The sequence below is a fragment of the Balaenoptera acutorostrata genome, chromosome 1, assembly GCF_949987535.1.
Source record: "Balaenoptera acutorostrata chromosome 1, mBalAcu1.1, whole genome shotgun sequence".
Lineage (NCBI taxonomy): Eukaryota > Metazoa > Chordata > Mammalia > Artiodactyla > Balaenopteridae > Balaenoptera > Balaenoptera acutorostrata.
In genome coordinates, this window is record NC_080064.1 from 117,942,545 (window position 1) to 117,969,871 (window position 27,327).

The window sequence follows — 27,327 nt, forward strand, 5'->3', positions numbered from 1 at the left end:
CTTCCATTAATTTAATAATCGTAATACTAGTTTTAGATATAGGAATTCTAGTGAGACAAAGTTTTATCAGGAAGCATAAATAAAATTGATAAAAAGCAGGGCTACTACAGTGGGACCTGAAAAGTTCATATTCTAGGTCTGCCATATTGGTAGTTATAAAATAACTGGGTCACTTTGAGCAATATAATCCCCAAAATTAGATACCGAATTCTCCTATCTAACAGCCAAATCATATTCTAGTGAGCACTTTGGCAATGTTCTAGGGCCAAAAGGACCAAAACTTCCAAACTAAGGTCAAGATGTAAAGAAAGGAAGGGGGTGAATGAGGATTTTAAACCCTGCTCATGGTCTCCTTTCCTCAGATGACAATAAATTTTATCTTGCCAGAAGTAAAGGCTTTTAGGAAAGGCTGACCAGCTATGTGTGACTCTGGTATAAGCTATTCAACTCCAATACCACATTGATGTTTAAGGATACAAAATGGGAATATCTTCTTGCTTAGTCATCTGGATTAGAGCAGTAATTTCTGAAGATCTTTGAAGCAATGGAACGTCTTTTCAATGAACTCTTAGGCAAAGCCCAATAAAGAAAACAGATAAACAATACACACACTTTTGGTTCAAATAGTGACAGAAGGTTGGGAGACACACAAACAGCTCTTTTCAAAAAGCACCTCAACTAAGAGCACAGTGTGAAAACGACTAGGAACTGGAAGAAAAAGGGGAAAAGTGCAGCAATTTGCTCCCAGGAACTACATTTGCTGAGGCTGCTGTATATGCTGAGAAAGATTAATAATTGTGGTTTTTGAAATGAAATTGGGTTTGAGATTGGGAGTGGTGAGAAGGGATAAAATATCACACCCATCACTTCTGTGAAGAAGAAAAAAAAAAATGAAACATCAAAACTCCTAGCATTTATTGTTAAAATTAAGATGACTTTGGGGGCCTTACCACATTAAGATAAGGGCCAGAGCATATCACAAGCTCAGCAAGAGGACACTAACAGTCAGTGACCAAGATAATAGCTAGGGGTTGGCAAATTTTTTCTATAAAGGGCCAGATAATAAAAAGTTTAGGCTTCTAAACTTTGGACCATATGGATGTATGGCACAACTACTCAACTCCACTGCTGTAGCACAAAAGTAACCATAAATACTATGTAAATAAATGCAGCATGACTGAGTTCCAGTAAACTACAAAAACAGCAGCCCGCAGGCCTGTGGATTTAGCCTGCAGGCCATAATTTGCCAATCCCTGATCTAGCTAATGGCCAAACTCCAAATCAATTGTATACCTCCAACCCCTCTAGAATCCTGTGCCTTTCAACTAAGCCCAGTGAAAAATCTGAATCACTCTCCTTTACAGAAGATAAATGAACACCAGTGGTTAAGAAAAGAACAAAGGGGCAGTAAAACAGCATGCTGAAAGTCTCGCTCTCCCTTACTCACTTCATTGCTCTACCAAAGACGTCAACTAGAATTTAGACGATAATCTTAACCTACAAGGTGCTGAGGAATGCTGAACACTGTGCTGTCCAATTACATCCATTTGAAGGACCTCCTCTAGTTGGAAGTTGGCTCAGAGTGGATGCACTGGTCAAATAACCCAGGTAGTAGCTATACTCTACCAGAATCATGATATTCTGCCTTCAAATCTGCCGTAGACCCAGTGATTTAATACTTGGCAGCACTGGTGGAAGGAAGGAAAGGAAGCAGGGAGGGAGGGAGGGAAAGAAAGAAAGAAAGAAAGGAAGGAAAGAAAGGAAAGGAAGGAAAGGAAAAAAAGGAAGAAAGAGAAGAAAAGAAAAGAAAAAGAAAGAAAAAAGCCCCAATTGCATCTATTTATAACTTCATCTCTTATCTAATATCTCTACTGAACTATGATCTACCATGAAAAGAGACCTCTCCTTATAACTGGGGAGCCTTGCCTTCCCAACAACTCCCTTGGTTCCACCACCAATTGGATCTTCTTTTTCTCCTTTATTAACAGCATCTCCTAGGTTTTGTCCACCCTTACAAAATTCCAAACCACTTGACCTCTTAGAGGGACAACTCTATTATTGATCTTCTGAAAACAATCAGATAAAAGCTGAAGGAGCAAAAGTACCAGGTAGTCCAAGGTGTTTCCTGTGTAGTTTCCTACACTCAAAACAACACAGGAAGAGTTCACTCTTAGGAAAGATTTCCTTCCCTCCGCTAAAATCCAGGTCTCCACTCTCTTTGCGGGAGGAGAACCTCAGTCGATAGCAAAAATAGGTTCACCTTCATTATGGCCCCTTACCATTAGCTAAGTCTGTTTTGCCATCTGTGCTGCTCCCTTTGCTGGACATCTTGAATGACGTTTACTGCAGCCAGCCTGGATTGAGGAGAGTAAGAAAATGAAACAATTAGGAAACAATCTGGGAAAGATGATAAAAGGCACCAGGAGATTTAACAATGTACAGCCTTTGTCATTTTTACAAAATTGATTTTTTTGTGTGTGCTCAGCAGGGCTTCTCAGCTGCTGAAAATTATGCCAGATAGTATCCCCCCATGTCTAAATTCCATAAAGAAACATATCTTTGGGAGGCTAACTGCCATCTCTTTCACTGAGTAACTGGCAGTGATTTTTCAGATGGGAAAGAAGGAACTGAAATAAATCCTGGAACAGCAGGTCTATATCAAGTGACATGTATTGCAAGCAAGCAGAGAGTCTTAACTCAATACAAAAAGCTAGCTTCAGCACTACCCTCTAAAGCAAAAACCTTCTGTTGTAAATAATCGTCGTATGTATCCACAAACTCTATGAAACACTTGTCTTCACAACATGAAGAGGAAGGTCAGACTCTGAATATCATTTCACACACAAAACAGCAGAGATAGAAGAAATTGAGCTCTTGGGATAACAGCCTGAGCTTTATGGTCATTCAGATGCCTAGCTTCAAACATACAGGCACAGATATTAACTAAGGATTATAAGAAGCAGAGTCAAATTAGAACTCAGGAGTATCCTACCCCTAAAAAAGAACCTAAAAGGTTTTTTCTTCCCTTTTATGACTAGTAAGTCAGTCACCAAGTGCAAGGCTGGAGAAGAAAGTGCAACACTTCCATTAAAACCATCTCAGTCCATTTCATAAAATGGCAAACACTATTTCACCTAGTTCCAAGAACTTTCACCAGGTTTGTCTGTTTAGCAAAGCCCTAACTAGGAGTCAGGGTACCTAGCTTTATTCCTTTTATACCACTATAATACAGTCATTATTTTTTCAGGGCCTCACTCCCACCTCAAGCAAATTCCAAAGAGCAAAGAATAATATTATTCAGACCAGAATTTTGTTAAGCCCTTTCAGTGCCTTGGACAAAAGGCACTGAAAAGACAAAGTATGATTATGACTCCAGTCCTTGTACCCAGGCACACTGGCCTCTAATCTTTCAACAGCCCTTTCATTCCCATAACAATTATCCCAGAAGCAGCCCCATCCTTATCTTTACCCCCTTCTCTCCTCTACAAAAATCCAAGTTGCTTCAAAAAAAAATTTTAAAAACTGTCCTCTGCCAAGAGACAGCTGCCCAAAGCTTGCTCACATTAGGCCACGGCGGGGGAGTAGAAATAATGCAAGAGGAGGACTGAGGCTGAATTTGAGGGAGGGACACCTGGAAGGGTGATGATGAAAGACAATGCCAACAAAAAACAGATCTGTGAAGCCACATAAAGAAAAACAGTGAAGAGCTGTTTGCAGAGCAGGCTGTTTTCCTCCTCCTACTTCAGTGATGTATTTTTGTACAGCATTCCTCACACAACACTTGTTTTTTTCCTCTCAGTAGTCCCTGTTTATATTCTTTAGTAGCTCAGCAATATCTTCTTCCTCACCTAGGGCTTAAATTAATTACATTAATTGCAAAAGTTCTATGAAGCAGGGAAAACAACTGTACTACTTTAAGATTAAAAACTAAGGTCATAGGCATACCTTATGGTCAACTGAGAACAGAATTGATGTTTTCTCACCTCCAGAATCAAAACTGTCAACCACACCATACTTCCCATTTCACTGTTATCCACTCCTAGAGAAGAAGTATTGAGCAGCTCCAGAGACCCTTTCTCAAAACTGAATCTCATCAACTTCTACAGAAGTCCAGACTGCCTGAACTTTAGACTCACAGTGGCTCTAGAAAACACATTTGCTGGGCAGGAGGCGCCAAATGCCTAATGCTTACCTAGCTCTGAGAACCTCTTCTCAGAAAAGGAGAGCCATGAGGTTGAACCTATACCCAGAGGTTGTAAAGCTCATCTTCTGGGAAATTGGTTTAAGGTTCTTGCAAGAAGCGATCTTTTCTTTGAGGAAAAAAGTTCGCAGAATTTATTCCTAAATTCAGAAACAGAACAAAACCTGTGAATGCTTATGTCAACTCTGTTTAATCACCGAGATGATAGGCAGAGAGCTTCTAAAAGTCACATTTTAGGGGCCACAGAGTTTAGTAAAATTAGTCCTAGGCTGAAAATTGGAAGTCCAGGGTTCTAGTACTAGCTAAGTTATTAACAAACTTTGTGATGTGACCTTGGATGTGCTGCTTAATCTTCTCTGGGCTTCATTTTCCTCCTTTGTAAAACAGTATTAGTAATTCCAGAGATGGTACAGTTAAGCAAAATTATATGTTAAAACTTCTGAAGAAGGACACTCTTAAAGCAGTGATCTCAAAACTGATTATGAACTTCTATCAGTGAAAACTTTGATAGTTTCATGAACCCACATTTAATCAATTCACATTAAATATTAAGCTTGATTTTTCCAGAAAAAACTTAGAATTTCAACATTCCCTCCCTATACACCACTGGATCATCTTCCATACCCCTTGGAGTACAAACATTCCCATTCTGGGGGACCACTTCTCTAAAAAGCCAAGAAACTTCGATGACAGTGATAAAATACAATTACTTTGGGGATGAGTTGTTATCGTATAAATGTCTGTCAAAATGAAGAAACTTAAAACCATCTCAATTCTGGGGTAGAAATTAGAGTAAGTGCCCAAATTAAAGCAGGCTAAGGTGCTATGACTGTGCCCTAGGTCTTAATTAAGCATAGGAGTCACTCTAGAATTTCTTCCATCACCAAAGAATACAACCTTATTTTATAATTTGAGGTAGGGACCATATCTGACCCAAACTTAAATTACCTTCTTCACTCTTTAATGCACTCCATTCCCAACAAATCCACTGTTTTTACCTTGATCAATTTCCATGTAAAATCCAGTCCAGAGCAAACCAAACTGAGCCTGGAAGAGCTGATGAGCTCACTGCCCCAGGTAGCTGGGGGAGTTTAATTAGATTAGCTCTACTGCCTGTACTCTAAAAATAACCATAACCCCTGCCAAAGTGAAGGTTAAAGAGTAAACTATTGGGGGATGGGGAAAAAAGACCCAGGTGTCATTTTAATTTCTACCTAAGAAATTCCAGTGACCTAGATTTCTCCTGTCTTAATAAGAAAAAGGCCTTAAATTTTAAACCAAATACATGACAAAATATTAACTAAAAATCAAGCAGAGGGGGAGTTAAAACAGGATGTAAGAGTACTTTGTGGAAGAGGCACCAAACATCTCTTGTTTAAAACCAATGGGGCTGCTTTCTTATCCTAATATTGATGAAAGATTTATACAAGAAACCAGGTATACTAGAACAACAGGACATCCAAATTTAAAAAAAAGAAACTCGACTTGGACATTGTACAATATACAAAAAGTAACTAACTCAAAATGGATCATAGACCTAAATGTAAAAGCTAAAACAATACAACTTCCAGAAGAAAAACAAAATAGATAATCTTTGTGACATCAGGTTAGGCAAGTATTTCTTTTTTTTTGGCCGCACCGTGAGGCATGTGGGATCTTAAGTCCCCCGACCAGGAAACGAACACGCACCCCCTGCATTGGAAGTACAGAGTCTTAACCACTGGACCGCCAGTGAAGTCCCATGGCAAGTATTTCTTAAGATAGAATGCAAAAAAGCACAAACCATGAAAGAAACAATTAATTAACTGGACATACCAAAATTAAAAATCTAGTCTTCAAGAGACACTTAAAAAAACGAAAAGACAAGCAATGAACTAGAAGAAAATATCTGCAAAAGACATATTTGACAGCAATCAGAATATATTTAAAATCTCTCACAACTAAATAACAATCACTTGAAAAATATGATCAACATTATTAGTCATTAGCAAAATACAAATTAAAACCACAATGAGAATCCTCTACACACCTATTAGAATAGTTAAAATTTTTTAAATAATAATAATAAAAGTTTACTTTATCAAGTGCTAACAAGGAGTAGAGCAACTAATGTCTCACACACTGCTCAGAGAAAGGTAAAATGGTAGTTAGTCACTTTGAAAAACAGTTCAGCAGTTTGTTTTTTTTTATAAAGTTAAACATACACTTACCATACAACCCAGGAATCCTACCCAGGTATGTACTCAAGAAAAATGAAACTATATATCCACCTAAAAATCTAAATGTAAATGTTTTAGTGGCTTTACTTAGATCCATCAAAAACTAAAAACAAGTGGTTTTCAGCCAGGTCATGTATAAAAAAATTGTGGTCCATCACACAATGAACTACTGACATATACAGCAACATGAATGGATCTCAAATGTGTTATGCTAAGTGAAAGAAGCAAGACTCACAGCTACATAGTATGACTCCATTTGTAGGACATTCCAGAAAAGATAAACTATAGGGACAGAGAGCAAATAAGTCATTGCTGGGATTTGGGGAAAAGGAACTAACTACAAACAGTCATGAGAAAACTTTCTGGAATGATGAAAATGTTCTATGCCTCCATCACAGTGGTGTTACATGACTATGCATTTGTTAGAACACATAGAATGGGTCAGTGAAACAAAAGGTAAATTTTACTGTATGTAAATTATCAATCAATCAATCAATCTGGCCAGAAAAGAGAATGAGAGAGTGGCGGTGGGGGGAGAGAATCATGCAAAGTGTTAAATGACAGATACAACCCAACAATTAAAAATACTAGATTCTCAAGCCTGCGATTATTAACAGAAGTTAGCTAACACTGGCCAATAGGCCACAATAAATGACAGCAAAATGTCCGGTCTTCTTGCTTGAAAATTAAAATGTGGAAGAATTTTTGCTGCAAACAAAGCTGCCTTATCAGAACCACATTAAAGGCAAGATGAATCCTGAACTCATAAGAAGTCTTCAACCCTACTGTCTAGGTGACAACTAAGAATACCAGAAGCTTAAAGTAGTCCAAAGTAGTTCTAACGGTTGTACTACTAATTTGTATACATATGCTTTTTATTTTTATCTTTAAAATTTCTCTCAAGTTCATTTTAACTCCTTTGGACTCTAGGGTCTATGGAAACTGGTCTGATAACTCTACCTTACCTCAGGTTCAATGGAAACATCAACTTGTAAATAATATTACTGTCCTTGATCCCTTTACTAAGACCTGAACTCATGCTCAGTGAGTTCCCTTGAGTTACATAATCTCAGCATTCTCTTGGGTCAGTCCAGCTGGGTCAGTCCAGCTGTCTCGTTTGGCATGTCTCATTCTGCAACTGAAGTGCCCGACTCTCTTACACAGACACCCATGTTTAAATGAGACAAGGTTTCAGAATTTCCTCTTAAAGTGAAATGTGATGGTAGAAACTACTTCAATTATTAGTAAGACATATCTGAGAGCCACACATCCCTGGTTCCTCTTGGGAGGACAGATGTCCCACACCACTCATGACTGAACAGCTGTTCAGGGTTGATCTCCATCCAAAGTACAAATTTGGTTTTCAGTCTTAGGTCCCACAGTCCATCTGGAATCAACCAGTCCTATTTTCTCCATCTCCAGTTTTTGCTTTCAAGCTGAAATGGCTCAATTTAAATTCATTCTCCTTACCTTACTGTTTTTCTACTTCACAATAAACACTTCTCCAAGCCAACTTTCCCAACTCCTGCTGCCAGCCCCACTCTAATAGTACAGTGTTTATTAATCAGACAGAGAACTTCAGACACTGAATTCAAAGGATGACCCCAAGGAAACTGAAACTCATACTATATAAACATGTTTACAGGGGGGCAGGCCTTTAGTTCTGGGCTACTCTCTATTAAAGTACTCGGAGGAGTTAAATATACTACACTGTCTCCTCTGGTAAACGGGACAGAGGAGCAGAAACTATAAACGTTTCTGGATCAGGGAAATTAATCTCTATTCCTATCTTGCAGAAGATGTAACAGCACTGGGTAACCCAACTGTATAGCAGCTCTAGCCTCTCTTTTTTATCTAAATTATAGGCCTCTGGCACCACCCAGTGGCCCATTTGTACTGAGACATGCTAGTAATACAACAATGTACAAGGCAATACAGGATCTACAAATATAAATAAGGCAGTCGTAATACCTTTTGTAGCCAATAAGCAACTAGGAAAAACAGGTATACAACTATGATACAAGAGACACAAGTGCCAGTACCATTTAAAAAAAAAAAAAAAAAAAAAAACGAATTTCCTAGCAGTCCAGTGGTTAGGACTCAGCTCTTTCACTGCCATGGCCCGGATTCAATCCCTGGTCAGGGAGCTAAGATACTGCAAGCCGAGTGGCGTAGCCAAAAAAGGAAAAGAAAAAGAAAAGATAAACAGAATGTTGTTGTAGTTCAACAGAGTAAAAGGATTATGTTTAGTCAGGGAGAAAGGAAAAGCTTCCATGGAGAAATTAGCTTTTAAACTGGACTTTGAAGGAAGGAGAGGATTTCAATGGGTAGAACTGAGGAAGCTATTCCATCAGGACCACGATGAGAAAAGACATGGAAGATGAAAAACCTGATTATGTTCAACAAAATACATGGGTAGTCTGGCTTGGCTAGATGCTGGGGTATAGTTCATTAGTTAAGAAGTACAGTAGAAGGTGGTGTGTTGTGTGTGTGTGTGTGTGAAGTATAGTAGAAGGTGTGTGTGTGTGTCATCAGGAAGATTTTAAGGATAATAAGATGGACTGAAATGGACAGTTGCCAAAGTTAAGAAGCAATGAGACCCTGTCTTAGGCTGATGGCAGAGAAAATTAAAAGAATGGGGTCAACGTGTGAAACACTGTAGAGGCAGAATTGATAGAATTTGGCTCAATGAGCAGTAACAAAGCTCAAAAAATAAAAAAGACAAGTTTGAGTCTGGGTGCCCAGAGGAAATCAAGTGCCACAAATGACAGACTGGCATGTGGGGGAAGAGAGGAATTTGATTACGTTTAAAATCCAAGTTGACATGTCAGGAAAGTAAGTGGAAAATCAATGTATGTCTGAAATCTGAGAAATAAATTAGGGCCAGAGATACAGGCTTGAGAATTATTTGTATAGATAAGCTTCAAAATAAAATCCCTTGTAAATTATACCTCACTAAAAAAACAAAACAAATAAATTAAGGACTCAAGAAAGGAAAAAAATCTTGGGGAATACCTACCCTTCGAAAAAAGAGGGAGAGAAATGCTCAGGGAATTTGAAAGAGTAACAGTTTTAAATGACTTGGAAGTCAAGAGATGAAAAGGTTTCAAGAAAGTGGGGATGGTTCTTGTTTCAAATGCTACAGAGTACAGAAAGGTGCAAACTGATAAAAGGCTGTAAGACTCAGAACTGCTTTTCCATGGAATTACCTCAGGAATTGAGTGAGAATGCTGGTTTTCTCCCTATTCAAGTATCATAAAATAAAAGGATTCAGCTATCTCTTCAGTTAAGTCCATTAAAATTATTCCCATAAAAAACTTATTAGGCTACCAATTAATCATAACCTGAGACCCATGTTTAAACAATTCAGAAATGTGTTCATTCATATTGTCATTTGGACAGACCTTTTATACTTTAAATACACTTTTATAAGAAATACTGATGGACTTCCCTGGTGGCAGAGTGGTTAAGAATCCGCCTGCCAATGCAGGGGACACGGGTTTGAGCCCCGGTCCAGGAAGATCCCACATGCCGCGGAGCAACTAAGCCCGTGCGCCACAACTACTGAGCCCATATGCCACAACTACTGAAGCCTGCGTGCCTAGAGCCCATGCTCCGCAACAAGAGAAGCCACCGCAGTGAGAAGCCTGCGCACCGCAACGAAGAGTAGCCCCCGCTCGCCGCAACTAGAGAAAGCCCACGCGCAGCAACGAACACCCAACACAGCCAAAAATAAACAATAAATTAATTAATTTTTTTAAGAAAAGTACTGAACTCTACCTTTCAGCTCAATTTGCTTCAGCACTTGGCATTGAAGAGCCCTGGATTTTAAAGACAGCATATGGTATAATGGAAAGAAAAGGGCTTCGGTGTCCATCAGACCACGGTTTGAATTGTACTTCAACCATCTACCCTTGAGTTTGTTTCTTTTGTAAAGTGGGACAATATCATTACCCTGAAGGAGCTGGTTTAGAGGATTAAACACAACATTTGCAACTGGCTGACTGTACGTGGTAGGCATGTATATTATTTTTCTAGCTTCTCATCTCTGATTCCAGACTGCATTTCCTAGAGAAGCCTGGGCTTCTTCACCACTCAACAATGACCCTCCAAACATTGTACACAAATCAACACACAGTTCCAAGTCTATGAAATCTGCTTACCTACTCTCACTGGCCTTTTAAAGAATTCAGAGAACTTTGTTAATACCTTCTTTTGAGTACACTCGTGTTCTATGAACTGGGGTAAAGCAATATACCCAGGAGCCCACAGCATAAGTCTCTTTAAGTCTTCTCCCTTTCTAAGGTTCAGAAGATAGCCAAGATGAGAACTTCAAAGCAACCATCACAAATGATGATGAGGAAGGTAAGAAGTCCTACATCAACTATACTACAAACAAGGAACTCTGTTCCTCCATTGGATGAATGCCTTCTCTCCCTGTTGGTAGTACCAAATGCCCTGTGTTTATAGTTTATTGGCTTTAATTCTACTAACAGTATTTCAGAGTATGTTAGGAATGCACTAAGTGCTATCTCTAGCAACAGAGCTAAGGAATGTTTTATAATAACATTTAAGCACATTCATCTCAATTTAAATCATTTTAAGGAAAACCCATTTCTTAGGAAATTTCATTGTGTTCCCACTATGAAATGATTTATATTTACATCAGAATCCAGTCCCCATTACCAGTTTTTGCCATTCACATTTCAAATTTTTCTTAAATTGTCTGAAAGGACAATACAGAGATGAAAGGGTACAACTTACGATAAAACAATAAAGAAAGAGAGGCTAAAACATCAAGAAGTGCCCTCCTATCTGCACGAGACTAGAGGACAGAGTATAAATAATGTGGGTCCTAAGTAAGGTTAAAAACATACCTGATAATGTGGCAATGCTTAAAGTGCACCAGAGGAATATAGCCTCTTGGCTACCACTAGAGGTAAATCCTATAATAGCTTTCCAGATGGCTAACAACAACAAAAAAAAAGACATGTGAGGCAAGCATGGATGCTTCACATTAGAACTTGCCCAGACCTCCTTAAATAGTATCCTCAGAGAATAAGAGCAAATATCTAACCTCTCAGATACAATAATGAAAACTTTTGCAATAACCCAATCCATTTAGACACACTACGTTTCATTAATAAGATGCCATCTTTGTCAAATTAATCATTCACCATGCCCTATTTGCAAACTCAGGGCAGCCTTAATTCATTAGTTTATCTTTGGCATACACATTCCTTGGGTTAAGGCAGTACTTGAGAAACTGGGCTTCTGGCCCAGAAACTACGTCCTGTGGAGGTAGAGATAAAGACTGCTATAAAGAAGTGACCAATTCATAAAACGCATCACACTCTAATTTTTAAAGACCTTTCAAGGACTTTCTTCTCACTCCAAAAATAACTGAATCAGTAAATAAGAAGAGGTAGCCCCTTTTTCTGACCAATTTTAACAGTGATAAAGTTTCTTGGGTATACTCACAAAAATGAAAGATGAAAAGTTTTCAATATTACTGTAAAGCTAATCTAAAATCACCAGCATTTGGCTCTGGAACTAAGATATACATAGTCACTACGTCCATGACTGTTGCTGATTCAATTCTTTCAGTTGCCTGGGTTCCCAATGGCTGAGAGTAAATAACAGATTATCTTGGCTCACTGATAATCTGCTTTAAAACAAAAAAACTAATTCAATCTTAAAAACTAACTTTAACACCAATGTGATGCAATAAAAAGCTCTGTTTGGATAATTCTGTCTTTTATAATCTGGACACTTCCTAGATATGTTTAGAATAACTTTTCTACAGCAGAAATAATCCAGAAATAAATCTATCTGCTGAAAACAAAGGTCAACCCGTCACTTCATGATTTTTAAAGCCTGTAACTCACCTGATAGAATACAGGACCTAGACCATGAAACTCTGAAGATCTCAGTCTCCCACAACAGGGCATACTTCTATAAAATGTCTTCTACTGGAGTCCGTTTGCTTTTGAAATGCCAGTATTGTTTTAAACTGGCAACAAAAAGACATTTCTTTTAGCTTTCTCTGAAGACAAGCTTCTGTCTTAGGTTGATCCTAGTCAAAACTAAGGATCATAGCACTGAGACTGATTCTTATACATTTAACAGGCTGCTGAATAAAATGCCCTGTCAGGCTGGTGGTGGGAACTAAGGTCATAAGCATACCTAGCCTCCCACTGCAGCCACGGTAGGTAATACTTCTTAGTAAGGTGCAACAATTCTTATGCAACACCCTGAAATATAAAATATCTTCAGAAATATAAGAATTTTACAGTTGTGGTCTACAGACTAAAAATATTGATTCACTGTATACACAGGTGTCAACCTGGAGCATAAAATGTGAAGCCCTTCTTGGTAGTGGTGATGGTGGGAGTGGGTTCTTCCCAGCACATACAGTAATAAGGAACAGTCAAAGTTATGCCTCTTTCGACATATTGCCTTTTCTCCTCCCACACCCACTCTCGCCCTGCTGAACACAGAACTCTAGACCTCATAAATAACACAAATAATAAAATGCACCTCACTACCCTCCACCCCAAGAGTCTTTACCTTTGAACAGAGAGAATTTAGACCCTAGATGGTGGTAATGAAAGTTGGTCAACTCTAAGTTGATCACTGGCCTGAATGAACACAGTTGCTTTCATAGCAATGTTATCAACACTTTCTTAATTTTCATGTGCCCTTACCTCCCTCAAAAAGATGTGAAAGAAAAACCAACAAGAGGTTAAAAACTTTTTATCTGTGCTGTCGTATTATTAAGATGGTCCAGCTGGGGAGATGAAATAAAAAACTCTGCATTCCTAACTCCCTAGCCCAGATTTACTTCAGAAAGAAAGGAGACCTTTTCATGGTCTAGTTCTTTGATTAACTATTGATGAGGACCACTGCAGAGCCCAACAACTTGGGAAAAAAAAATGTATTCCTTCTATGGCAAAAAGGAAAAGGCATAAGAGGTAGCTAGAGCTGAGGTGGTGAACAACATTGAAAGCTGGAAGGAAAGGAGTTACAATACTTAGGTCAACTCTGATTAGGTGAGCTAAAAGAGAGACCAAGAGGCAGGAGCAAAGAACAAAGGAAACTTATTGATGTTTAATTTAAGAATACATTTAGAAATATACATACATCAACATCTAATATTCCTGCTGTCCTCTGGTCTGGAACTCCCACCAGACTAAACTGAATCATGTTCAGAAGACAACCCTAGGTGGGCACCTACAAAGAACACATCTAAGCTGACCAATTAAAAATGAATCTGAAGGGTTTCCCTGGTGGCGCAGTGGTTAAGAAGATCCCTGGTCCGGGAAGATCCCAAATCCCGCAGAGCAACTAAGCCCGTGCGCCACAACTACTGAAGCCCGCGCACCTAGAGCCCATGCTCCGCAACAAGAGAAGCCACTGCAATGAGAAGCCCGTGCACCACAACAAAGAGTAGCCCCCGCTCACCACAACTAAAGAAAGCCCGCACACAGCGACAAAGACCCAACGCAGACAAAAATAAAAATTAATTTTTAAAAAATGAATCTGAAAAATTAACCAGAAAAACGTGTTCAAAAGCAAAATGCAAAGAAGTGTAAACTAACGTATAACTTATTCAAAGCTATTATCAATGATGTGCAAAGAAAAGAGAAAATATTTTTTTAGTGTCCATCTTGGGCTAGGCATAATGTAAGACCTTTATATAAGCTTCCTCATACAATACTGACAATGACCCTAGGACATAAGCAGTATTATCCCACTTTTACACATGTGGAAATTAAAACTCAGAAAAGTTTAAGTAACTTGCCCAAGGTCACATGGCTAATAAATCTTAGTACAGTATTTAAACCCAGACCTACCCAGTTCTAAAGACTGTATTTTCCCCTTTTTATCTTATTGATACACATACATACTACCAATAATAATCTTATTCTAGTTCATAATGAGCCGTGTGGAATAAAACTCACCAATGTCACACTCAACCTCTTCCTACTACAAATCATAAAGATATTGAGAATCAGCCAGGCCTACCTTCCAGAGCCACTCAGCTCTTCTGTCACAGCCTATGAAACTCAACCACAGCACTATTCTCTGCTACCAGAAATCTAACACCCTTACAAAAATTACGTTTACAAGTATGTCCTAACTCCCTCTGTGGGACGGACCCATGCTACTGAATGCACAGGATGATTCCTCTGCTAACCAAGAATTCTTCAGACCAGATATAAAAGAGCACCACTACTTTTTTTTACCAAAAATTTATCACTGTGTCCTGAAAAGTTGGAATTCTGAGGTGGATTGGACTCAGTCACCAACTAAAGGCAGCACCACTCATCACTCACTAGCTTTTAGTTAAAAGCGGCTAAATATTCTCCATAGCAAGAAATGACAATTTAAAGTCCTGAGAGGCAAAGAGACTTGATTTGACAAAAAGTTAAACAGAACTCAGGCAAACTAGTTCCCAGCTTTTAACAGTGTAAGAAACACGATCCGCACAAAGGCAAAACACAAGGCAAATGAATAAAGAGGGAGATACATTCACTTTTAGGCGTAACTGTAGTCATGTGAAAATATACAGCAATAGTTTACGACAGAAAGTCAAGAGGCGCAGAGCCAATTAAACTTGTAAAAGTAATTTAACCAGAGCTGGAACAAAGCCAAGAACAATACCCAACTCTTTGGGAAACTGTGGTAGGAATTTTATGACTAGTGGTCAGCACTTGAGCACCAGGGTAGGGTCTGTCTTGCACTCAGGAATTTAAATGCCTTCAACTCCTACTCACCTTTCCTCCTTTATCACTGAAGTAGGGCCAGGCTGAGCTCCTGAGAAAATAGGTCTGTTGATTCACTGAAGGACTGAGAAAAGTTAAAAGTTTAAATGGCAAAGGTGTCTCTTCTACTAAACATAATTAAAAATATTTATGAATACGTTAGTATTTTTTAGACCTCCTCAGAACTATTTAGAACCACCGTAATTTATCTAATTCTGACTACTGAACAAATAACTTACAGTTACAGAAATTAAAGGAACCAGGCAAGTAATCTCCCAGCTCCACTAAAACGTAGAAGTCATTTAAAAGGAAAACCTGAATCTTTTCAACGCTAACCCCTAACCAAACCTCTCAACAAGAAGCCACAGAGCAGCGGGGAAATCCCGGAGAGAACGTGATAGCGCTAATGCCGGTTTGTTTACAGAGACTCCAGCAACAATCATATGAGTCAGAAACTCAAGCCACCAGATGCTTTCCAACTAACAGGGACCAAATGGGACCGTTCTACGGTGTCCTGAACGATTTAGGGGTGAGGGGAGGCAGGCTACGAGAATTACATTACAAAAGGTACAGGAACAGACAGCAACAACTGACTGCGGGGTAATCTTGGACCTCGGCCTTCCGTACAAGGTGCTGGGCCCGAGAACTCGGGATGGGGGAGGGGGCACACTGCGCGGTGGTCCTGAGGTGACGGGGAAACGCAGGGGGAGCCACGTCCCCAATCTAAAGGGGGGAAAAGCGCACACAAATGGGTCACCCGACGAGGCAAGACGTCCCTGTAGATTGCGGGGCAGGCTCCTGGGGGCAACCCTGGGGCTGACCTGAGGGAGAGGCAGCCAATCCTCCCGGCGGTGACTCAGGTCAGGGGAAGAAACCCTGAGCCCTGGGAGCTTGGGAAAGGAGTCAAACCTATCTTGAAGAGGACTGGGCCAGGGGAGAGGGGGGCAGGCCAAGCCGGAACGAGACACGGACCGGGTAGGTCAAGGGGGGGGTGTCCGGCTGGGGCAGTTACAAGCACGGGAGCCGGCGAGGCTCAGCAGCCCGCTTCCTGTCTTGGGTCATCCTTCTGCCAGAGGCTGCTCCGACTGTTCCACGCCCAGCCGCCCTGTCCACTGCCGCCACCACCGCCGCCGCCATCTTACACTGGCCAGCGGCCGCCACCACCACTGCCTCCGCTCTCTGCGCTTGCGCCTGCGCCGCCACGCTTTCCGGCCCCGTTTGCGACGATGTGCTGGAGAAGACTGGGGGAAGAGCGGTCGCGCGAGCTCTCCGCTCCCAGCCCTCCTCGAAGGACGCATAGGGGGCGGGGCTTAAGACCAACGGAAAACGGAGCGAGGGGCGCGTGCGCATTACTGAGGAGGCAAAGTTGATTTCGCAGTGTTCCGGGCGGCTGACTTTGATGCTGAAAAGAAATACGAATTAGACGTCTCCCGGAATTGTGGTAGAAATCAGCTTCATTTCTAACAGGCTGGCAGGCAACCTCCTGGGCGACCTCCATTTTTGCCCTGTTTTTTTTTTTTTTTAAAGATTTTTTTTTTTTTTAATTGATTGATTGATTGCTATGTTGGGTCTTCGTTTCTGTGCTAGGGCTTTCTCTAGTTGCGGCAAGCGGGGGCCACTCTTCATCGCGGTGCGCGGGCCTCTCACTATCGCGGCCTCTCTTGTTGCGGAGCACAGGCTCCAGACGCGCAGGCTCAGTAGTTATGGCTCACGGGCCCAGTCGCTCCGCGGCACGTGGGATCTTCCCAGACCAGGGCGCGAACCCGTGTCCCCTGCATTAGCAGGCGGACTCTCAACCACTGCGCCACCAGGGAAGCCCCTGCCCTGCTTTTTTATACTGAGAAAAAGCAGTTCTCTCCAGAAGGTTTCTTCTGAAAACCCCATTTCCTTTGGGGTTGACCTTGTTAAGTGGTTTCTATACCCACGAGAGCCATTTACCCCCGAGACCTCCATTTTCCCATTTTTGAATAAGGGATTCAGAAGCCTGAGGTGCAGCTAAACTGTTCAGGAGGTTCTTTCTCTGAAGGGGGGTAGTGTGTGCAAGTTGCCCAAGAATTGGACGGGGTATGTACACTCTGCCTCATTCTGACACCTGAAGGAAGAGTGCAGAAGGCCCCTGAAAAGGTTACTCCCAGCTGCCAGGCCAGGGGGTTTCTAACCAGTAGGCCAGGGTGAAAGGCTCCTTGTCACCTCCTCTACCGCTACCATCCTATTATAAGTCATTATATATTACCTAGACTATTGCAATAGACGCCTAGCTGGTTTGTGTACTTCCATTATTGCCCTGCTAGTTAAATAAAGGCAGCCACAGTGACCTTTTAAAATGTAAGCCAGGTCATATTATTGCCTGCTCAAAACCTCCAAAAGCTTCCCATCACACAATAAAAATCAAAATGATCAAAAGGGCCTCCAAGGAAGGCCCTACATGATGTGGCACCTATTTCTCTGATTTCATTTTCTCCCATACTACCTAGCACTGCTCTAGCCCTTTTGGCCTTCTTGTTGTCACTCCAACCAAAGCATGGAAGCCCCAGGGCTTTTGCACTTGTTCCCTCTTATTGAAATGTTCATCTACCATATCTTTACTAGACTTGTTCTGTCCACTTAATCAGATATCTACCCAAATGCTACTTCCTCAGAGACACGGCTCTTAACTATTCCAACTAAAATTGTACACTACCATCTTCCTCTGTTCTCTCACTCTGCATTTTTTCATACCATTTTTTACCTATAACATTTAACCTATAATTATATATTTGTAATCTAACAATACTATTAGAATATAAGCTCTATAAGGGCAGGGGCTATGTCTTTTTTCATCTTTTTAACCCCAACACCTAGGAGGGCTAGGACACAAAGTTAACTATCTAGTGCCCTACCATTCTATTCATTCTTTCATTTACTCCATCAACAACTATTGGATTCCTGCTACGTGTAAGGCCCTCTTCTAGGTACTGAGGCTGCAGCAGTGAACAAAACAAACCAAGATTCCTGCATTCATGGAACTTATTTATTAGCGCAAGGGTTGGGAGTGTAGGGGGAGGAGAGGGGCACACAGACAATATTAAATTACGAAGAATACTGTAAAGGAAAATAAAGCAGGGTAAAAGTGGGTTACCTGAGTAGGTGTGCTCTTCTACATACGGGGTTCAGGGAAGGCCCCTCTGCTGAGGTGACATTTAAATAGAGATTTGAAGTGAGAGAGTAAGTCATACACACTAGAGAAAGAATCTTCCAGGTAGAGGAAACAGTAAGGTAAAAAGACTTGAAGGTTGAGTGTATGGTGTATTCAAAGAACAGCAAGAAAGCTAATGTGGCAAAAGAGCAGGTAGGAAATTAGTTTGGAGAAACACAATGGGAGCCAGATCACTTATGGAGTTATAGACCAAGAAGGGGACTTTGGATTTTATCCTAAGAGTACTAGAAAGCCATGGAGGGCTTTGAGTAAGAGTGACATGATCTGATTTATAAATGAAGAGATTCATTCTGGTTGATTCTTTGAGAACTACCGGCAGGGAGGCAAAATAGAAGCTGAAAGACCAGTTAGGAAGCTATTGCAGAAGACCTGCAAGACTACTGCTGCAGTTGAAGTGGTAGGAAGTGGTCGGATTCAAGATGTACTTTGAAGGTGGCAGAGGTGATTTGCTAATAGATTGAATATGGGGTACAAGAGAAAGAGTCGAGATATCTCAGGTTTTTTGACTTAAGCAACAGGACAAATAGTAATGCCATTTACTGACATAGAGCTCAGGGTGGGGGCGGGGGTTCAGAAGGAGAATTTTTTTGGGGAAAATGTCCAGTTCTATCTTAAACAGGTTAAACTGGAGATGCCTATTAGATTTCCAAATGGAGCTACTGAGTAAACAATTGAAATATGAATCTGAAGCTCATAGGAAAAGAGACAATTGGTGGTATAAATTGGGGAGCTATTAAGGTATAAATGGCATAGATAAGCACTAGATGGGGAACATTCACTTAGTTAATGTGGAAGAAAAGAGAAGCACTCTATAGACTGAGCCCTCTAATCCTGAGGCACACCAACTAGTAGGGGTCAGACAGAAAACCCGACAAAATTTATTTAAAAGGAGCAACAAGGAAATAGAATTTAAAAACCAAGAGAACAAGGGATCTTAGAAGACAAATTTTTTAAATGTTTCAAGAAGGGCACTATAAACTGTCATTCCTGTTTAAGAGTTTGAGGCTAAGATGACTGAAAATTGACCACTGGATTTGGAAACATGGAGATTATTTAAGATCTTGACAAGAGGGACTAACGTGGAGCTATGGAGATAAAAGACTCCCCCTCTGTGGTGTGGTTTCTGTGCTCACTGCTTTGATAGGCACCATTGCTATTACCACCAAATCAACTGCTATTACCAAATCTTCTTTTTCTTTTTTTTCTTTTTTTTTTTTTTTAACAGAGAGGGCTGGTTTTTTTTTTTAATTTTTTATTTTATTTTATTTTTTTTTATTTATGGCTGTGTTGGGTCTTCATTTCTGTGCGAGGGCTTTCTCCAGTTGCGGCAAGTGGGGGCCACTCTTCATCGCGGTGCGCGGGCCTCTCACTATCGCGGCCCCTCCCATTGCAGAGCACAGGCTCCAGACGCGCAGGCTCAGCAATTGTGGCTCACGGGCTTAGTCGCTCCGTGGCATGTGGGATCTTCCCAGACCAGGGCTCGAACCCGTGTCTCCTGCATTGGCAGGCAGATTCTCAACCACTGCGCCACCAGGGAAGCCCTTCTTTTTCTTATTTTGGGCTTTCCTATTGCGTTTGAGGTTGTGATAATCATTACCCCTTCTAGATATTCAATCCCACTGATTTCTGTGACACTACATTCCATAGTTCTATTTATATCTCTCTGACCATTTATTTCATGAGATTCTCTTCCTCTTCATTCTACATTTTTTTCCAAAGTGATCTTATCCATTCTTACAGTCCAAACTACTATCCACATAATGATGACTCCTACGCCTTTATTTCCAAATCAGGATTCTCCTTCAAGCTTTAGACTGACATACCTGATAGCCAATGGCACTTTTTAAAAAACAGCTTTGGGGGACTTCCCTGGTGGCGCAGTGGTTAAGAATCCGCCTGCCAATGCAGGGGACACGGGTTCGATCCCTGGTCCAGGAAGATGCCACATGCTGTGGAGCAACTAAGCCCGTGTGCCACAACTACTGAGCCTGCGAGCCACAACTACTGAAGCCCGTGCGCCTAGAGCCTGTACTCTGCAACAAGAGAAGCCACCGCAATCCGCAATGAGAAACATGTGCACCGCAAGGAAGAGTAGCCCCCACTCGCCACAACTAGAGAAAGCCCATGCGCAGCAACGAAGACCCAACGCAGCCAAAAATAAATAAATAAAATTAAAAAATAAATAAAAAACAGCTTTATTGAGATGAAATTCACATACCATACAATTCATCCATTTAAAGTGTACAATTGAATGGCTTTTGGTACATTCGCAGATATGTGCAACCATCACCACAGTCAATTTTCAATCATTTTCATCACCTCAAAAAGAAACCCAGTCCCCTTTAGGTATCACCGCCCCCCCCCCCATTTTCCTATCCCTCACCAGCCCTAAGAAACTAGTAATCTACTTTGTCTCTATGGATCTCCCTATTCCGGAATTTCATATGAATGGAATCATATAGTATGCGGCCTTTTGTGACCGGCTTATTTCACTTAGCATGCTTTCGAAGTTCATCCATTTTGCAGCATGTATCAGTACTTCATTCTTTTTCATAGACAAATATTATTCCATTGTACGTGTTCATCCGTTTATCTGTTGATGGACGTTAGGGTTGTTTCTGCCTTTCGGCTATTATGAAAAATGCTGCTATAAACGTTTATGTATAAGTTTCTGCGTGGACATAAGTTTCATTTCATTTCTCTTGGGTATATACTTAGGAATGAAATTGCTGGGTCATACGGTTAACTCTATGTTTAATCACTTGAGGAACTGACAGACTGCTTTTCAAAGCAGTTGTACCATTTTACATTCAACAGCAGTGTATAAAGGTTCTAGTTTCTCCCCATCTTTGCCAATGTTTTTTAAGTTTTTGACTCTAGACATCCTAATGGGTGTGAAGCGGTATCTCACTGTGGTTTTGATTTGCACTTCCCTGATGACTACCAACGTCAAGCATCTTTTCATGTGTTTATTGGACGTTTTTGTCTTCTTTGGAGAAATGTCTATTCAAATCCTTTGCTCATTTTTAAATTGGGTTATTTGTCTTTTTATTATGGAGTTATAAGAGTACATATTCTAGATACAAATCCTTTATCAGTTACATGATTTCCAAATATTTTGTCCCATTCTGTGGGTTGTCTTTGCAATTTTTTTTTTTAAACTTTTGGATTTTATTTATTTATTTATTTATTTATTTATTTATTTATGGCTGTGTTGGGTCTTCGTTTCTGTGCGAGGGCTTTCTCTAGTCGTGGCAAGTGGGGGCCACTCTTCATCGCGGCGCGTGGGCCTCTCATTATCGCGGCCTCTCTCGTTGCGGAGCACAGGCTCCAGACACGTAGGCTCAGTAATTGTGGCTCACGGGCGTAGTTGCTCCGCGGCATGTGGGATCTTCCCAGACCAGGGCTCGAACCCGTGTTCCCTGCATTGGCAGGCAGATTCTCAACCACTGCACCACCAGGGAAGCCCTCTTTGCAATTTTTTGATGGTGTCCTTTGAAGCACAAACTTTTTAATTTTGATGGGGTCCAATTTATTTATTTATTTTTTCTTTTGTTGCTCATGCTTTTGGTGTCCTATCTAATCATTCTTAGCCAAATCCAGAATTATGAAGGCTTTACCCCTATGTGTTATTCTAAGATCTTTATGGTTTTAGTTATTACTTTTAGGTGTTTAAATTATTTTGAGTTAATTTTTGCCTATGGTGTGAAGTAAGGATTGAACTCATTCTTTTCCATGTGGCTATCTAGTTGTCCCAGCACAATTGTTGAAAAGAATATTCTTTCCTCATTGGATGGTTTTGGCACCTTTGTAAAAACTCAGTTGACCATAGATGTATGGGTTTATTTCTGGACTCTTAATTATACTCCACTGGTATCTATGTCTGTTCTAGCTATGTGCCATCACCACATTGTTTTGATTACCATTGCTTTTTTCAGGATTATTTTCTTATCCTGAGTCCACTGTGATTCCATATGAATTTTAGGATTAGCTAGTCAATTTCCACAAAGAATTCAGTTGGGGTTCTGATAAGGATTGCATTGAGTATGGAGATAGGGAGTACAGACAGTCCCCAACTGACAATGGTTTGACTTACAATTGTTTTACTTTATGGTGGTGTGTATGTGTTAAACATTTAGTAAAAACTGTATTTTGACTTTTGATCTTTTCCTGGGTTAGCGGTATGATCCTCTCTCATGACGCTGGGCAGCAGCAGTGAGCCACAGCTCCCAGTCAGCCACGCGATCACGAGGGTAAACAACCAATACACTTGCAACCATTCTTTTTCACTTTCAGTACAGTATTCAATAAATTACATGAGATATTCAACACCTTATTATAAAACAGGCTTTGTGTGAGCTGGTTTTGCCCAACTGCAGGCTAATGTAAGTATTCTTAGCATGTTTAAAGTAGACTAGGCTAAGCTATAATGTTTGGTAGGTTAAGCGTATTAAATGTATTGGCTTAAGATATTTTCAATTTATGATGGGTTTATCAGGACGTAATCCCATCGTAAGTCGAGGAAGACATGTATGGACATTTTAACAATGGTAAGTCTCGTGCTCCATGAACATGGGGTGTTTTTCCATTTATTTACATCTTCCTTCTTTCAACAATGTTTTGTAGTTTTAACAGTATAGTTTTGCACTTCTTTTGTTAAATGTATTCCTATTCTCCCCCCTCCCAAGTATTCCATTTAAAAAAAAAATTAATTAATTTATTTATTTTGGCTGCGCCAGGTCTTAGTTGCGGCACGTGGGATCTTCCTTGTGGCATGTGGGATCATTAGTTGTGACACGTGAACTCTTTGTTACAGCATGTGAACGTTTTGTTGTGGCACGCGTGTGGGATCTAGTTCCCTGACCAGGGATTGAACCCGGGCCCCCTGCATTGGGAGGGTGGAGTCTTACCCACTGGACCACGAAGGAAGTCGCCTCCCCCAAGTATTCTTTTTGATGCTTTTGTGAATGGACGTTTTCTTAGTCTCACTTTTGGATTGTTCACTGCAAATGCATAGGAATATAATTGATTTCTGTATATTGAACTTAAGTCCTGCAACCTCGCTGAACTCATTAGTTCTAATAGCTTTTTAGTGGCTTCCTTAGGATTTCCTATATCATGCCATCTGCAAATACAGTTTCATTTTTTTTCCCCTTTCCAATCGCAATGTCTTTTATTTCTTTTTCTTGCCTAATTGTCCTGGCCAAAACCTCTGGCATAATGTTGACTAGAAGAGCTGACATCCTTGTATTGTTCCTGATCTTTAAGTATGATGTTAGCTGTAGATTTTGTGTAGTTGCACTTTATCAGGTTGAGGATGTTCCCTTCTGTTCCAGCCAATGGCACCTTAACATTCCCAAATTGAACTCACCTTTGCTCTTTGCTTTACCTTCTGTCAAACTCAAATCTCTTAGTTGCCGCCACTATTCTCCTGTCTTAGGTTGGATTCCCTAGAAGCAGAGTCCAAGAAAGGAATTCTGTGCAAGTGGTTTATTGAGGGAGTGCTCTCAAGTAAAAGCTGGAGTGGAGTGAGGGAAGCAAGATAGGAGAGGGGGCAAGTTAGGCAAAGATATGGGTTCAGCAGGTAAGTTTAGCCTCCACTGTGAACTCTTGGCACATAAATGGCACATTTGTCCCACCTTGAGGAAAGCAAGAAGGAATTTTGTACCCCAGTACCATTTGCCGATAACACAATTACTGATTACATATCATCACTGACAATGCAATCCCTATCAGAATCCCATCTGACTTCTTTGCAGAAACTGACATCATTTCATTGGCTGTGGTGTTATCCCTGGGAAGGCACAACCTTCCAGGAGTTTCCAGAAGTTGGTCCTGTTGGCAGAGGGTGATTCTCAAGAAAATGCAGCAGTGAGCTATTAGCAGCCGACACTCACTTCCTGGTAAAGGGGATCTGGACAGGGTACCAACAATGTCTTCTACAGTTCACCTCTAGCACCGCTCAGATCCATTTGCTTTGTACATTAAGTTCACTCCCTCTAGGCAGTTTCTGCAGCAGTCAAGTTAGTCACAATTTCTGGAAACACAAGTTGCTGCAGTTGGTCCAGAAACTGCAAATGATATTCATCATCTTCATTCTATGCCACCCATTCCAGATTCATCTCCCTCTTGACTACAACTTCTGTTAGTCTAGATGGCTTACCTAATGGGGTGATCCAGACCGTCATCCCTGAGGGTTCTGGGCCCCTGGAGATCATGCCCTATCAGGCCATAATTGTTTACTTATTCACAGTTAAAACTGCGTACAGTAGGACCAAAAGATAACCCAGGGATCACATGTGCATCAAACACTTTCCCCCTTGCATTCATAATGTAGCAGCAATCCTACCTCCTCATAACAGAGTTAATTATCCCAGACAGTATGGCAACTTCTTTCTTTGCCTGATAGTTTGCTGACATTAGGAGCCCAGAGTGACCAGATGACAGCCATACCTTTAAGTTTATTGAGATTCTTATGCTGTGCCTGGTAGAAGCATCCCCACTCTGAGAAACAGGACTTCCAGACCCACAGAATTTAAAGTTGCAGGGACTCCTAGAAAGTACAAATTCCTCAAGTGGATCACTGGAAGTGATGTTGAATAGGGTCACTCCTATTTCCACCCCTTGGTTGCAGAGTCCATGAATTCTACCTCTTGGGGATAAAGCACCCTATTATGGTCATATAGGTTTATACTGTATTGTGAAGGACAGCACTCCATCCTTGCTGGCACCACAAATGCACCTTCAAAAGACCATCTCACTACTGTACCAGGTCAGAGGCTTCTGGGTGATAAGGTGTTTGGTAGGAACAGTGGATCCCGCTGTCATGTGCCTGTTGCTGTACCTGCTTTGCCATTAAGTGGGTACCTTGTTCCAAGGCATTATTATGTAGGACCCAGTGCTGGTAAATCAAACATCTCTGAGTCCTTGGATGGTAGTACTGACTCAGGCACTTATAAGCAAAGCAAAATATATATCAGTCCTGATCAGAATAAACTGTTGTCTTTTCCAGAATGGAAAAGGTTTGATGTAATCAACTTGCCACCAAATGGCAGGCTGTTCTCCTTGAGTAGTGGTACTTAACAAGGGGATCAGCATTGCTCTGTGATGCTGACAAGATGGACATTTAGAAATAGCAGAGCTAAGTCAGCCTTGGGTAAGAGAAGAGTCCATGTTAATAGGCCAAAAAAACAGCCTCCATCTCTGCCACTGTGGTGATTCTATTTATAAACACACTGTGCAAAAACTGGGATAGCTGAAATTGTCCTAACTAAATTATCCTATCCATAGTTATTATTTAGCACCCTTCTGTTGAATACTTTCATAAGTCCCACTCTCATAAATCCACCCAAATGCTCTTCACCAGACCCCATTTTCCTATCTTGCTCCTTCTGGGCCTCTGACCAACCAGCTCACTGACTGTGAGTTCATGTATATCCTTGCCTCCGGCCACTTCTCTCTCCAAAGCAGATGGTCAAGTAAATTGCCTAAAGCCCTACTCATTGAGAGAAGTTCCCCTCATCACTGTCTTTCAGGACCACTCAGGAAAAGGCAGTTGAGAAGCAGTAGTCCATACTTGGCTTGCCCTAACATGATCAAGCCAAAGCATCCACAAACCAGACCTGGATTTTTTCCTCCTCTGTCAAATGGTTGAAGGAATTCTTATGTTGCCATAGGCATGAGCTAAGAGAAAGGTATTAGTGCAACAGATGTAGGTAATATGGAGGCCCGGGGCCCTTTGTTCAATTTAACTTACTTGTGCCAAATCTGCTTGGGCTTCTTCCAAACTGTACAATTTCCATTGTAATATATATTGCTATTGTATCCACCCAATCTTATGATTTGGCACATCTGACAATAACAGGCTGTTTATATGGGCAACTGGTCACATAGTCACTTGATATTTTGTGGTTAGTCACTGAATCTCTATCAGGACCTAACAGTATGCCAGGAGATGCTTTGCAATGGTGAAACTTTCTCTACTGCAGGAAGCATCAACTTACTCCAGAACCCGAGAGGTCTGTGCTGGAACTCTCCTACTGTGGATTGCCAGAGAATCCACACATGTATTTTCCTACCACAGATACCTCTAGTACCATGGAATTTTCCGGGTCTTATGGCCCAAGCAGCAGGACTGCTTGCATCATAGGCTGGACCTGCTGTAGAAGCCTTTCTTGCATTCCCAGGTTCAAAAATATGCTGCCTCCAAAACTGGAATATGCCTACCAAGGTATTGTGCTACTTTCTTATGGTAAAAGACACAAGATACAATAACTTATCTTTACTAGAGAGGATGTCCCAGAATGCTACAGATCACTGGACACCTAAAAACCTAACCAACATGGCAGGGCCCTGCATCTTTTGAAGAATTTCTCACCCTCTGGAGTGTATGTGTCTCACCAAGGAATCCAGAATGCTTGACACTGCTTGTTCCTCAGATCTGATTAGCATATCCTTAATACCTGAGTAGCATAAGCTTAATAAAGCAAACAAATGTGATATTCTACAGAATATCCAGGTCCTTTTGGACTATACTGTGAAAGAGAGAAAACTTAACATAGCTCTAGATCAAAACTGTGAACACAGGGACTTCCCTGGTGGCGCAGTGGTTAAGACTCCAAGCTCCCAATGCAGGGGGCCCGGGTTTGATCCCTGGTCAGGGAACTAGATCTCGCATGCATGCCGCAACTAAGAGTTCGCATGCCACAACTAAGGAGCCGGCGAGCCACAACTAAGGAGCCCGCCTGCCACAACTAAGACCTGGTGCAACCAAATAAATAAATAAAAATAATAAAATATTTAAAAAAAAAGAACTGTGAATGTATACTGTTACCCATCACTTGCGACTCCAACTGCTTCTGATACGTCTTCCTGATTAGTATTGAAAGAATATATTCACTAGATCAGGAAACTTTCTGTAAAAAAGGCCAGATGGTACATATT

General features: G+C 40.9%; 1 protein-coding gene across 9 annotated transcripts in view; it reads right to left on the reverse strand.

Annotated features, from left to right (window-relative positions):
• DCAF8 (DDB1 and CUL4 associated factor 8) overlaps positions 1-16,467 on the reverse strand; it is a 42,599-nt gene extending 26,132 nt beyond the window's left edge. The window contains exons 1-4 of one of the 9 annotated variants that reach the window (XM_007171771.2): positions 16,331-16,467; positions 15,201-15,273; positions 4,193-4,341; positions 2,280-2,354 (exon numbers count right to left, since the gene is read on the reverse strand). In XM_007171771.2, coding sequence (XP_007171833.2) covers positions 2,280-2,328 — 49 coding nt within the window. In that variant the 5' untranslated portion in view covers positions 2,329-2,354; positions 4,193-4,341; positions 15,201-15,273; positions 16,331-16,467. The other 8 variants (XM_007171767.2, XM_057553997.1, XM_007171768.3 and 5 more) reach the window with 8 other exon arrangements.
• Between the last annotated feature and the right edge of the window lie 10,860 nt (positions 16,468-27,327).